A 15079-nucleotide genomic window follows, 5' to 3' on the forward strand; every position below is an offset into this window, starting at 1 on the left:
TAGTGGGTCTTTTCTTTTGGGGGGCAAGGTCTCACTATGTGGCTGTGGGTGGCCTGGAACTCAGGGAGATCTGCCTTCCTCTGTCTCGAGTGCTGAGATTTTTAAAGGCATGCACCAACATACCTAGCCTAAGTTCCCCCATCCCCACCCCCGAGTTAGGGTTTCTCTGTGTAACAGCTCTGGCTGTCCTGGAACTTTGAGACCAGACTGGCTTCTTATTTGAAGAGATCTGCCTGCCTCTGCCTGCCAAGTGCTAGCTAATATCAAAGAGGTGAGCTTCCGTGCCTGGCTTTAAGACTTACTTTGTGTATGCCAGAGTGCTTTGCCTGAATGTATGTGTGTGCAGTGCCCATAGAGGTCAGAAGAGGAACTTCAGATCCTCTGAAACTGGGGTTACATATGGGTTGTGCTGGGAACTGAGCTGAAATCTTCTGTGAGAGCAGGAAGTATCTTAACCACTGAGCCATTTTTCCAGCCCACATTGTGGGTTTTGATGCCCTGTTTTCAAGGCACCATACTGCTGTTTTGTTCAGTCATGGCATAAAAGATTGTGGGCACCCTCTGTGAGTAAGTCTTAATTTGATGCCTCACTTCTACATGGTTTCTTTTTACTACCTTTTTATAACCAAGTTGAGATTTTCCTGTTTGAAGGTTACTTTTCTCACTGAGTCTTGTTGGAGTTCAGTGGAGAATGTTGATGATTTTTATTAGCAGATCAGTTAGGTTCAAACTGCAAGGCCTACCTCTTAATGGGATGTGATTCTAATGTCAGTTCATTTTTGAAAACCCTCATGTTTCTGCTTGGATCTATCCCTCATATGCCCCTCCCTGCCTCATGGTCATACTGTTCTTCCAGCTCAAATTCTTCAACGTAAATAGGATCAGATCCAGGCATGCAGAGTTTAGAAGTAAGCCTACAAGTTCATAAACAACTTTGTATGGTTGCCTTTCCCAGTTCTTTTGTCTGTTCTTTCTGAGTTGTGGTGCTTCTTTTCACCCTCTGGCTAGAGAACTTGGGCTTTGATTAGTCTACTGTATGGTGTACTTTTTGAGACTGCTTCTGGCCAGAGGTTAATTCATTTTTTTGTTATTGAAGTAGCTTTTGGTTTCTGTTATTTCCCTTTTCATTTTACTGACTGCATTGCCTTTATTATTTTCTTTGGCTTGCTTGCTTCTTGCCTTTTTTTTTCCTCGACAGGGTCTCATTATGTAGCCCTGGCTGATCTAGAATTTACTATGTAGACAAGACTGGCCTCGAACTCACAGAGATCCACCCATTTCTGCCTCCCAAGTGCTGGGACTAAAGGCGTGCAACTGCTATACTAAGCTTTCTGTGTTTAATTTGCTTTTATTCTTAAGGTATAAGCTGAGATAATTAAAACTTTTGGTAATAGGCTTTTTTCCTCCTTGATTGCTTTTACACTTTTTTTTTTTTTTTTGGAGACAATTTCTCTGTGTAGCTTTGGCTGTCCTGGAACTCACTCTGTAAACCTTTATTATTTTCTTGGGCTTGCTTGCTTCCTACCTTCCTTTTTTTCTTTTTCTCAAGACAAGGTCTCATTATGTAGCCCTGGCTGGTTTATAATTTACTATGTAGACCAGGCTGGCCTCGAACTCTAGAGATCTGTATTAAAGGTGTGTGCTCCCATAGCCAGTGCTTTTGCAATTTTTTTTTGTCTGTCCTTTCCAGCAGTTGGATTGTGATAGAACTTTAGTGTTTTTTTTTTTTTTTTTTGCCTGAAAATTGTTAAGATTCTTGGTTCTGTGCACTTGGCTTTAATATTAAGTTATTTAATATTTGAAGGGTTGTTGCTTTTTATTCATTCATTCATTCATTCATTCATTCATTCATTCAGTTTTTTGAGGCAGGATCTCCTGTAGCCTATACTGGCCTCATACTCTGTAAGCTAGGATTATAAATATGCCACCATGCCCAGTTTTGGTGTTTTTTCATTCATTTTGGTCTTTATTTTCTCTGCACATGAGTTATACTTGATATTGTTCCCACAGGTTGTTGGAATGCTATTTTTCATTTACTTTGAACTATTGAAAGCTTCCATTTAGATAGTTTCTATTACTGTGGCTTCAAGTTTTCTGTAGTGTCTTTATAATCACAATGGCTTCAACATTACTGTGATGTCTAATGTTTTTAGTTTCTATAAGTAACTGTTTTTTGTAGTTTTCATTCTAGGATTTCCATTTTTCTTTTTTCTTTTTTCTTTTTTTTTTTTTTGGTTTTCTTCGAGACAGGGTTTCTCTGCGTAGCTTTGCGCCTTTCCTGGAGCTCACTTGGTAGCCCAGGCTGGCCTCGAACTCACAGAGATCCGCCTGGCTCTGCCTCCCGAGTGCTGGGATTAAAGGCGTGCGCCACCGCCGCCCGGCTGGATTTCCATTTTTCTATTGAAGTTTTTTTATTTCCTGAAATGTTCAGGTTTTCTTTAATTCTTAGGTATTATATAATAGAAACTTATTTGAAAGTCTTTGCTGCCTTCATCATTATTTCTGAGTGTGATGCCATTAATTTGTTACTCTTGCAGGCTCTGGGTCACTTTCCTACGTACTTCTGTTTCTAGTAGTACTGCCTTCCCTTCATAACTTTAGGTACGATGGACAGTCAGTTGACTGTGTGGATCCTGTTGCCTTTATTAATAGGATTTTGTTTTGGCAGGCAGGTTTTTTTTTTGGGCGGGGAGGGTGTGCCTTAGCTTATTCTTTTCATGATTGTCTTTATTTTTTATTTTTTTATTTTTTTGAGGCAGGGTTTCTTGGTAGACAGATGGGCTTTGTAGGCTTGTACTGCTTTGGAGTTGTCCTTTCCATGGCTTAAGTGTGGTGTGGACTTGCAAAGATTCGTAAGGACATTTCTAAAGCTTGTATCTGTTGACTTCTGTGTGCTGCTCTTTCTGAGAGAGTCTAGCTGTTAAGCAGTTTCTCACTCGGTAGCTGCTCAGATTGTGACACTGCTGAATCCTTTTCCACCCTAAACTGCAGTCAGGAAAATAAAATGCTCTTAGGCAGAAAAAGGGGATTTACTTCGCTTCAGAGCCCACAGTCCGTGTTGTTTTTTGTCCCAACAGCTGCTAACAGATACTTCTCATGTAGTGACTTAGAGCCAGAAGTCCCTCACTGCGTGTCTGAGAAGGCAGAGCAGGTGTCATGGACACCTTAAGACCTGGTCTATAAAATGCCTCTGGGTAAAGAAAGGGGAATAGCGTTTGAGAACTATACAGTGGCCCAAGAAGTAGAAACCTGGTCTGAGCTATAGACCTGGGTGGACCACAGAGATTGTTCCACCATTTGTACCCTGTTTACCAGAGGATTGGGACAAAGACAGGCATAGTGTCTGTGCCCTGCCTAAGTGAGGAACTGGAAAGAGAGAGGATTGACTTGGCTCCCTGTTGACTGCACGAAATAGGATCAACTCACGCTGCTCCCTGACAAGGGACTGCAGAGGCACACTTTGACCACCTCAGACCACATAGATTGTTTGTACAGCTACCTCATTCTCTTTTCCTTCTCTAAAAATGTTACTCTTTGCTAATTTTATATGTTAATACAGTGATCTAATATATATTTAGATCATACATATTCCCTCAGCAACTCCTTCAATCCGTCCTGTATCCCCCTCCATCCCCACTTTTCCTGTGGTTATCATAGTCTCATCCTCCCTCCCTCTCCTTCCCCCCTCCTCCCCTCCCCTCCCCTCCCCTCCTCTCTCCTCTCCCTCCTCCCTTCTCTCTTTTCTCCTTCTCCTCTTCCTCCCCCCCCCTTCCCTCTCATACCCAACTGAGTCCACTTAGTGCTGCTCCTGTGCACTGGAGCATAGTTAGTCTATCATGGCCCCCTAGTGGTGTTTAGTTGCTGTTCCTCAGCTAGATGTGGGGCTTGGTAAATCCCTTTCCTCTCCATGCTGGAGTGCTGACTGGCTTAATCTTGTACATCTTGTGCCAGGCAGCTTTATTTAATATCTAGCTTCAGTTTAATGAACTGGCTTTGTCCTGCCCCAAACACAGATTATCCTGGAACTAGGAATGGGTCTCCCTGCTGAGTGCTGATATCATTTAAGGTTGTTTGGTTATACTTCCTTTATCTCCCCTCCCCTCCACTCTCTCTGATTTTGTTTTTAAGGTTTTTGTTTTGTTTTATGTTTTTGAGACAAGGTCTCACCATGTAATCCTTGGCTCAAATGGAGCTCACAATATAAATCATGCTGGTTCAAACTCACAGAGATCTGCCCGCCTCTGACTCCCAAGTGCTGGGATTAAAGTGTACCTCCACACCTGGCTTTTTGTTTTGTTTTGTTTTGTTTTGTTTGTTTGTTTTTTTTTTTCCAAGACAAGGTTTCTCTGTGAAATAGCCCTGGCTGGCCTTGAACTCACAAAGATGTACTTGCCTCTGCCTCCCAGTGCTGGGATTAAAGATGCCACCACTGCCCGGCTCACACTTGGCTCTTTAAAAATCTTTATTGTTTAGTTATTTATTTTTGGTTTTTGGTTTTTCAGACAGGGTTTCTTCATGTAGTTTTGGTGTTGCCTGTCCTGCGTCTGCTCTGTAGACCAGACTGGCCTTGAATTCACAGAGATCTGCCTACATCTGGCTCCTGAGTGCTGGGATTAAAGGTGTGTGCCACCACTGCCCGGCACACCTGACTTTTTATGTTTGTTTTTTATTAATATTATTTGGGGAGGGTTGGACAAGGAGAGGTGAGTGCAGGTGCCTGTGGAAGCCAGACATTGGATACCTCTGGAGCTGGGTTTACAGGTGCTTATGGGCCACCCAGTGGAGATGCTGGGAACCTAACTCAGCTTTTCTGCAAGTTCTGTATGAGCTCTGAACCACTGAGCTGTCTCTCCAGCCTTTCTCTTTTTATCCTTTCTTTAGCTGGATCTACTTTATTTCCTCCCTTTCTCTTTATTATTCATCACATTTTTTCTTAAAAATTTCTTTTAGATTTAAAAAATATTTTTTGAAAGATTTATTTATTTATTATGTATACAGTGTTCTGTTTGCATGTATCCCTGCAGGCCAGATGAGGGAACCAGATCTCATTACAGATGGTTGTGAACTACCATATGGGTGCTGGGAATTGAACTCAGGACCTCTGGAAGAACAGCAAGTGTTCTTAACCTCTGAGCCATCTCTCCAGCCCTTAAAAAATATTTTATGTGTATATTTTGCCTATACATACATGTGTGCACCACATGGGTTCTGGTCCCTGCAGGGATCAGAAGAGGGCTTTGGTTCCTGGGAACGGGAATTAGAGATGGTTGTTAACTGTCGTGTGGGTTCTGGGAGTCAAACCTGGATCCTCTGTAAGAACAAGTGCTCTTAACCACTGAGCCATCTTTCTTTTTTTAAAAAATGATTTATTATTTTCATTTTATGTGCATTGGTGTTTTGCCTGCATATATGTCCATTGTGAGGGTGTCAGACCCCCTGAAACTGGAGCTTCATACAGTTGTGAGCTGCCATGTGGGTGCTGGGAATTGAACCTGGGTCCTCTGGGAGAACTTAATCTGTATGTATCTTTTCCATTTTTACTTTAGTTAATGAGTATCTTAGCATGCATTATACTGTTTTTTTTTGTCCTTTACCTCCCTTCCAAATGATTGGAGTTGAAGGGATGAATTTTTATGTTTACTGTATTTCCATAGTAGACTATCCTTTGGTTGGTATTGTATTCTCAAAGAAATACTACAGAGCAAGCCTAGTGCATTGATTGTGAGCTGAGGGTTTAGTTATGAGCTGCACCTCCAGTCCAGTGGGGAGGAACTCTGCTTTACTATAATCCAGTCCCTCTTGAGTATTGCAAATACTTCTACTGAAACAACAGTGTTATTTAAGTAAAAAATCCAGCCAACCACCAAATCTCACTATAGAGACACATGAAACATGGAAAATCAGAACATAAGACTTCACAATTACTAATTCTACAGTAGTATACTCTGTGAGAGTAAGATGGAATCTGAATAATTGAAAAGAACGATTACGAGACTAGACAATAAAATCAGAGTACACAGATTTCTGAATCAATTCAAAGAGAACAGAAGCAGACAGGTGAATAAGGACACCAGTACAATCTGAAAGTGGAATTGAACAGAAATACTGAAAAAAATGGAGTTTAGGAAGTGAAAAGGTAGATTGAGTAAAAAAATTCTAGAAAGCTTCACTTACAGAGTGAATAACTTAAGAATATGAGGACATACCAGGTGTGGTGTCCCATGCCTTTAATCTCAGCACTCAGGAGCAGAGGCAGGTAGATCCCTTGAGTTTGAGGCCTCCGTAGTAAGTTCCAGGACACCCAGGGCTACACAGAAAAACCTTGTCTGAAAAAAACAAAGCAAAATGAAAGAATAGGAGGGCTTGAAGACAAGGGAGAGGAATTAGAACAGTCAGACAATGGCACAAATAAAATAGAGTACGGTGTATTAGATGTGTGGGACATCTGGGCACTGTGGGCGTAGATGAGAGAAGTTCAAGTTAAAGGCATAGAACACATATTCAGTAAAATCACAGCAGGAAATGCATAAAACCCAGGGAAAGAGCTGGCCAGATAGATAAGATGCACCACAACAGAAAAGACAGGAAAAGAGCCTCCTTACATTCTATGGTAAGCATACAGAACAAAGGTTGAAAACTAGCATGGTGCTGGTGGCTCATGCCTTTAATCCCAGCACTCAGGAGGCAGAGGCCAGCCTGGTCTATAGAGTGAGTTCCAGGGCAGAGCGGGCTACATAGAGAAACCCTATCTCAAAGCCAGTGGGGTGGGGGTGGGGGTGGGGGAGCTTGCAAGCTGCAAAAGACAGGTTTCAAGTCATCCATAAAGGCAAATCCATCAGAGTAACAGTGGATTTCTCAACAGAAGCTCTGAAAATCTAGAGGGCACAAACCAATATATATCAAAGTCGGAAAGACAATAACTGCGGATCTAGCAAAGTCATCCTTCATAATTGAAGGAAAAAAATAACACTTTCTATTATAAACACAAACTAAAGGAATTTACTTAAGACCATTTAGTGGCACCAGAGAAAATATTTAAAGGAATCCTAAACATTAGAGAGAAAGATAAGCACATCCTAGAGGACACAGAAGGATAAATAAAGTGCTGCTAGAATGCAAATAAGCAGATAAGGATTAAGAAAGTATCAATACAAACATAACACAGTGGCAGGTGTGAATACATAGCTCTGAATGCTTATGGTTTCAGTTTCTTACTAAAAGGCACAGATCAGCAGACCAGGTTACAAAACAGAATCCATCTGTTTGCTGTCTAAGAGAAATCTCACTGGAGGAGAAGCACACTGTCTTAGTGTGAAAGATGGGAAAAGATACTTCTTTTTTTTGAGGCGCGCGGGGGTGTGTGTGGGGGAGGTCGGGGGGTGGGTGGAATTCAAATCAGAGTTTCTCTGGGTAATAGACCAGGCTGGCCTCGAACTCACAGAGATCTGTCTACTTCTGCCTTCTGATTGCTGGGATTAAAGGGATCACCACCCGGCCAGAAAAAGTTATTTCAAGAAATGGAACTAGAAACCAAGCAGGTGTAGCAATATTTATTTCTGACAAAATAGACTTGGAATCAAAGTCCTTTTCCTGTGATTTTTTTTCTTCTCCTTTCTCCTGCTCCTTTCCTGTTTTCCTTTCTTCTACTCCCTTTCTCTATGACACCCCAATATACTGTGGTGAAGGTTCTGCTTTTCAGTCATTTGGCATGTACTTATTTGGTCCACTTAGCTTAAAAGACTCCCTTGGTTAGAAAGTGTAATATAAAAACATAATTCCTGTTTCCTTCTCCTTCTCCCGCCCTCCCTCTCTCTCTCTTCCTTTCTTTGTTGTTGTTGTTTGTATGGTGTTTTGATATAGAGTCTCACTATATAGACTAGGCTGGCCTCAAACTCACAGAACCCATCGGTTTTTGCCTCTTGAGTGCTGTAATTAAAGGTGTACACCATCATGCCTGGTCTGTCCCTTTTAAATCATACTTACTTTTCCTTTGACTCAGTTACTAGATTTTTTAAAATTAGCTTATGCTTTTTCAGGTCTATCTTTCACTTTGTTCTGCTTTTAATTTTTTGTATTGAATCCTTTCAACTTTTGGTGATAGAGCTTTGGGTATTGTAGGCAAGTGCTCTGCCACTGAATTACATCTTCATCCCCTTTTGGTGACCATTTAGTGGGACTTAGAAGAATCTGAGAGTAACATTCTGCTTAATAGCATAAAAACTTAATAATGAACTTGGAAAATTTCTGCATATTGACAAACTGACATACTTTCTTTTTTTTTGACAGAGATGTTATGAACATAAACAGTATAGAAATGGATTGAAGTTCTGTAAGCAAATCCTTTCCAATCCCAAATTTGCAGAGCATGGAGGTAAGGACAAATACTGTGTACCTTTAACTAGATTTGGCATTATTGAATGGCTGTCTGGCTTCCCTTATTTTGCTCTGTATTCAGCTGTAGATCATTAACTCTTTATGAGAAGATAAAATTTAATAATGAATTTTGAATTAAATACCAAGAAAATGATAGCACACTCAATTTAAGTTTTGGTTTCTTCTTATTTTCAGTGTTAGCTCTTCTACTAGAGCTAATGGAAAGGCGGAAGAGCCCATTTAGGCTGGATGCTTGTTTTAGTTAATGTGTTTATAAGAAAATTTTATTTAGAACTTTGAGCTGGAAGAATTTTATTCTTTACCATAAGCTTGTCAGAAGATGGCCATTTAGTTTCTTATTTATGTTGTATCTTAATTAGCTCATCACCACTGAGTCATGGTTAAGACATTTGTATTTACAGCCAGATGTATAGCTTTTGTCTAAATAATGATGGTGATTAGATATTTGTAGAACAGTTGGTGAGTATATGACTAAACTTGTAAAGAAATAAAAGGAAAATAACGTTTTGTGGGTCTGATATCGATAGCTTTGGGAACCACGACTCATTAGTAATGAATTGACATTGTGTGTTGAGGAGAGATTGACCGTTGACTCTGAAGTTTTCATCCTTCCTTCTCTTCATATACTATGATTTCCTGTGCTTGGGTTTTTACCATGCTGCAGTCTAGAGATGGAAACAGTGAGTCAAAAGACTTACACTGATCTCCTTTCCTTGAAAACCTTCTTCAGTTGTTATCTCGATAGTAGGCTCTTTTTTATTCCATTGCTGAAGTGTGCGTTCTGGTAATGGAGCTTCTAATTTAATCCTGATAGTTTCATTATCAGAAAGTGTAATAGCTCATAGTTTTAGAGTAGTTTTCTCTCTTTTTTTTTCTAAAACATTTTAGGAAGAAAGAACATCTCCCTGATATTTTAGCAGACTGAAATTAGGTTGGTTATGAAGTATCACAACTTCACTGGAGATACTCTAGGCAGATGACACCTTAGGGCTTTATTTTGTTTGTGAGAGCGGAGCTCCTGCTGGTTTGTAACCCACGGTCTTTTGTGCTGCCATCGTCATCTAGGTGCAAGGGTTACGGGTGCACTCGACACCTGGCCCTATCCAGATCTGTATTCTTTCTTTCCTATATAGAGCTCTAAATTTTTTTTTTCTTTTGGTTTTTTTGAGACAAGGTTTCTCTGTGTAACCCTGGCTGTTCTGAAATTTGCTTTGTAGATCAAGCTGGCCTTGAACTCAAAGAGATCAGCCTGCCTCTGTTAGGGTTAAAGGCTTGCACCACCACCACCCGCTATAGTTCTAAAATTTTATCTTAAAAATTAGGCAAATCACAGTATTTGTTTTAACTCTCATAGGATTATGCACTATAAAAATTTGGAATACCTTTTCTTGTTTGAAAAGTTACTATTTCCCACAATACTCTTTTTTCTTTTTTTTTTTAATCTATTTTTTTTTATTTTTACTTTACGTGCATTGGCATTTTGCCTACATGTATATGTGTGTGAGGGTGTCAGAAGCCCTCGGACTGGAATTACAGACAGGTGTGAGCTGTCTTGTGGGTGCTGGGAATTGAACCTGGGTCCTTGGGAAGAGCAGCCAGTGCCACTGAGCCATCTCACCAGCCCCCTCTTTCCCTTCCTGTGCTCTCAAACTGGTGATTGGAAATGGTGAGCTTCTGACATCTTTAACTGTATTCGTCATAGTAATCCTAAAGACTCAATAATAAATTTCTGAAAATCAGAGATGTAGGGGATGTGTAGGTGGCAGTGAGTAACATACTTGCTAAAGCAAACATGAAGATCTTGAGTTGAAATTCCTCTAAACCACAAGAAAAGCTAGAAAAGGCAGTGTGCACCCTTGTAATCCCAATACACTTATGGGTGATAAGAAGCAAAGACAGGAGAATCTCAGGAAGCTGAGAGACCAACTATTTGGCATACACAGTTGCAGATAACAATAAGGCTTTGCTTCAGACAAGATTGAAAGCAAGGACAGAAACCCAAGGTTCTCCTCTGACCTCAACACATGTGCTGGTGCATGCAAGTGCCTTCATACAAACACATACAAATACACAAGTCATAAACACACAAAATCAGAACTGTAGATAATTTATGTGTGTCTTAATGAAGAATTGATTTAGCTTTCCTACAGCTTACATTCATAAAAATGAAGTCTGTTTTCAAGAGAGTATTTCCTATTTTAAAGGAATAGGTATATAGTCAATCTCGTGAATTTCCCTAAGAATGCCAGTAGAGTGATTATTACTAGATAGTATGCCTAGTCAGATGTTGGTGCATTTTGTGTTCTTATCTTTTTTTTTTTTTCTTTCTGAGACAGGGTTTCACTATGTTGTCCTAGCCAACCAGCAAAGTTTATATGTAGATGTATGTCCTGGCCTCAAACTTACAAGAGGTCTGTCTGCTTCTGCCTTCTGAGTATTGGGATTAAAGACAGATGCCACCATACCCGGTTAGGTTTTATCTTACATTTATTCATTTAAAAAACAAATCGATGAGAACAGAATATAGAGTTTTTTGCTTAGTTGCCTTGTTGGTTTTTGAAAATATTTTAATTCTGTACAAGCCTGGAAACATTTTATTAATCTTGAAATGTTTGTGCTGGTTGTTTTTGAGATTATAGCTATTTCTTATTGATTACTTTCTTCTACTTCTTTTTTCTTTCTTTCTTATTAAACTAGAAACGCTGGCTATGAAGGGATTAACGTTGAACTGTCTGGGAAAAAAGGAAGAAGCTTATGAATTGGTTCGCAGAGGTTTGAGAAATGACTTGAAGAGTCATGTGTGTATCCTTTTGAAGAGTATTTAAAGATTGAATGGCTGTTTTGATATAAGAATACAAACTGAGTCAAGAAATGTAGATGCCTCTTACCATGAGGAAGTGGGGTTTTTTTTGTTGTTGTTGTTTTTGTTTTTTTTCTTAAACTGAAAACAACCGTCATGATTCAGGGAGCTTTTTTTCATGTAACCACTGCATTTTAACAATACATGTTAGAAAAACTGTATTTGTGGAAGCTCTTCTTATTTTGGGAGGGGCTATTGCTGTGGCTTGAATATTTATATCCCTCTAAATTCACATGTTGAAGCCTAGTCACTAGAGTGATGATATTAAGAGGTAGGGTTGTTTAAAAAGTGAGTAGGGTGTACTTTCATATAAAAGCCTCTTTGCCACATGAGGATACAGTTAGCATATGCCATCTATGAAGGAGAGCAAGACTCACTAGATAATGGGTATTCAGAAGTAGTATGAACAGCAGATTTCTTCTGTTTATATATTACCCAGTTTAAGTAAGGTATTTTGTTATAGCAGACTAAATGGTCCAAGACAGTGATTTCGTTCACCATGGTCATAACTTTAGAGAGGCTATAGTGTAAGGAATATTAAAGAACCTATACTATATTGAGTAAGAGCAGAGGTGGTGAAGTATAGGTTTAGCGTGTGATGAACTTCACTTAGACCAAAGCCCTACTCAACCTCTTCTGTTATGACTCAGTTTCCTCATTTGTGAAATGGGGATATTCATACTGTACTGGTTGTGGTGACTTAATGTTGAAATAGATAACAAAATTTGTGTTAAGGGGTTGATAAGAGCTGTATTTGAGTAGAAATGTATGAGGGAAAACAGAGGGGAAAAATGTACTTTGGTAGTTTTCCGTCTCTAATAAGGATCCCTGTCCTTGCTTTGTGGCTAGAATAATTTAAGAGCTGAGTCATTTAGCACATTTTCAAGTGTTCAGCAGTCTATTAGGTTAGTACAGGTGGAGTAAACAGTCTGTTGAAGGAAAGTACTAGATACCTACCTAGAACATTTTGAGTGTATATAAAACATGGATTGTTCAAAGAAGTACCACTAGTCCTGCAAAGCAGAAGCGTGTCAAGAAGAGTGATCAGGAACTAGAAAGGTAAGCCAGGGCTCAGTCGTGCAGTTGTAGATACCCTCCCATTCTGCTGTGGGTTTACTTACTCACAGTAGATGTAACTCACTTAAATTACTATTTTTTAGATTAATTTTTATGTGTATGAATCTTTTGCCTGCATGTATGCATTTACACCACATGCCTGCCTGGTGCCCTTGGGAGCCAGAAGAGGGTGTTAGATCCTCTGGAACTGGAGTTACTAATGATGTGAGCCACTACATAGGTGCTGGGAAATGAACCCAGGTCCACGACAAGATCAACAAGTGCTCTGAATCACTCAGCTGCCTCTCTAGTTCTCTGACGAACTTTCTAAGAAAGTTAAACTCCTTGAAGATGATAGGCTGTTTAGGAGAAAGAATTAAAGACACATTATTTTGGTTTTTATTTTTTGGGTTTAAAGAGTAGAGAATAGAATTAAAAAAAAAAAAAGACCAAAGGGGTAGTAGGATTGAGCATCTATAGTGATACAGTAAAAAGGGCTTATACTAGATGAGATCTTTCTCTCCCTCCCTCCCTCCCTCCCTCCCTCCCTCCCTCCCTCCCTCCCCCCCCCTCCTCCTTCTCCTTCTCTCTCTCTCTCTCTCTCTCTCTCTCTCTCTCTCTCTCTCTCTCTCTCTCTCTCTCTCCCTCTCTCTCTCTCTCTCTCTCTCTCTCTCTCCCTCTCTCTCTCTCTCTCTCAATAGGATTTCTCTGTGTAGCCTCAGCTCTGCTGCAACTCTGTAGGCCAGGCTGTCCTTGAAATCAGAGATCTGCCTACCTCTGCTTCCTGAATGCTGGGATTAAAGGCATGTATCATCATGCCTGGCTATATAATATTCTTATAACCAGTTGTCAGTTTCCTTGCTTATTTGTTTCCTTTAGTAAACTATAAGATCTCTGAATGTAGGAAATAAACCCCAATTATTGAGAATATGTATCAATTCTTTAAGTTAGTGTTTTGGTTTTATATGTGATTGAGTTTTGGGATCTTTGTGCCATGTAGAAGCATTATCCTAAAGACTTTTTAGTCAAAGGAAAGCCCTTCAGGATATCATATAATTACACATCATGGCCTAGTTCTTCTCTTTCCTTTTAATGCTAAAGACTGTTCTTTACATTTACTTGGTGTTTGCTTTGTGTCAGCCAGTGAGTACTTTCATGAATATTATTTCAGTTAGTTATTCTTGTTTTGCTCTGCTGTGTAGATTTTTTTTTTTTTTTTTTTTTTTTTTTGGTTTTTTGAGACAGGGTTTCTCTGTGTAGCTTTGCGCCTTTCCTGGAACTCACTTGGTAGCCCAGGCTGGCCTCGAACTCACAGAGATCCGCCTGCCTCTGCCTCCCGAGTGCTGGGATTAAAGGCGTGCGCCACCACCGCCCGGCCCTGTGTAGATATTTTTATTTACATTTTGTAAATGAGAAACAAGATAAAGCTAATTTTTTTGAGGTTATAGTGTTAATAAAGCAGGTTAGACCTAATTGTCTGGCTTCAAATGCTGTGTTCTTTTCTGTTCGTTAAATTCTCTTTTATCTGTGTATTCTTTCCCAGTGTCTCCGTTTACATTCAGAAATTTACAAATGTTAGCTTTTCAGATTTCTTGGGAGATTGTTTGGTGTGTATGTGTAAAATATTTTTTTTGTTGTTGTTTGAAAGGTTTCACTGTGTACCCCTGGCTGACCTAAAACTCAACAAAAGTCTGTTTGTCTCTCTCTGCTTCCTGAGTGCTGAGATTTAAGGCATGTGCTTTCACACCTGTCTGGGAATAGTATTTCTTGACATGTAGGTTATATCCTTAACTAAGTTCCTTTAGGTTGGCATGTTTATGGCCTTCTTCAGAGGTCAGACAAGAAATATGATGAAGCCATTAAGTGCTACCGAAATGCACTGAAATGGGACAAGGACAATCTTCAGATCTTAAGAGATCTTTCCCTACTACAGATTCAAATGCGAGATCTTGAGGGTTATAGGGTAAGTAAAATAGTTATTTTTTTACTTTATCACAAGAGAATAATCTTGTCACTTAGAACATTTAATATTCTGGTAAATCAATTTTTCTTTCCATTTTTTGAAAGAAATTGAACTAACTGCTCCCCTTAGTGATTACACCAGTGATTGGAATAGTTATATCTTAAAAACAAATCATTTTGTTTTGAGCTAGAGTAGGACTGCTGTGTTTGTTGTTACTTATTTTGTTAAACATTAATACTCAGGTAGAATGTTGCTATTAGTATTTTATAACTATAGTCTTTTGTCATTTTTTGTAAAGTAAGTTTTAAATTTTTTTGTTTGTCTCTTTATATTCATTGAGATTTAATACAGTTCAGTAACTTCTGTTTAACCCTTAAATCAGTAGTAGGTTTATTATTTCCTCTTTAATATTCTATTTCTTCATGGTAGTGCTTGCAAGCTGCTTTCTTTACATGCCTTAATTAAATTCGTGGGGTGAACTTTCTAAAGAATTTCATTTGCTGCTTTTGCTGAGGAGATCAGGAAATAAAGAAGGATATCTGGTCTCAAGTTAAGAAAAATACCATAAGATTAGAACTGGAGGCTTCAAAGTATTTATTTGTCTTTATACAACTATATAATATTAGATGTTGAAATTTTTCTAAAATAGTTATCAGAATTGTGTTAACAGAAGGAATAATTATGAAGCAAATTAATATGATCTTTTGTTTTCTTGGGGCCCAGGACTAAACTCAGGGCCTTGTGTGCTAGTCAATGGAGAAGCGTTTGCTTTAACTGTAAACCTAAGTGTACGTTTTGTTTTTCTA

General features: G+C 39.2%; 1 protein-coding gene across 1 annotated transcript in view; it reads left to right on the forward strand.

The window, feature by feature from the left end:
• Naa15 (N-alpha-acetyltransferase 15, NatA auxiliary subunit) overlaps positions 1 to 15079 on the forward strand; it is a 71982-nt gene that overhangs the window by 19080 nt on the left and 37823 nt on the right. The window contains exons 2-4 of the mRNA XM_076574058.1: positions 8287 to 8371; positions 11092 to 11196; positions 14116 to 14273. Coding sequence (XP_076430173.1) covers positions 8287 to 8371; positions 11092 to 11196; positions 14116 to 14273 — 348 coding nt within the window. The remainder of the gene's footprint in view (positions 1 to 8286; positions 8372 to 11091; positions 11197 to 14115; positions 14274 to 15079) is intronic.

Source organism: Peromyscus maniculatus, chromosome 6 (genome assembly GCF_049852395.1).
Source record: "Peromyscus maniculatus bairdii isolate BWxNUB_F1_BW_parent chromosome 6, HU_Pman_BW_mat_3.1, whole genome shotgun sequence".
NCBI classification, from domain to species: Eukaryota; Metazoa; Chordata; class Mammalia; order Rodentia; family Cricetidae; genus Peromyscus; species Peromyscus maniculatus.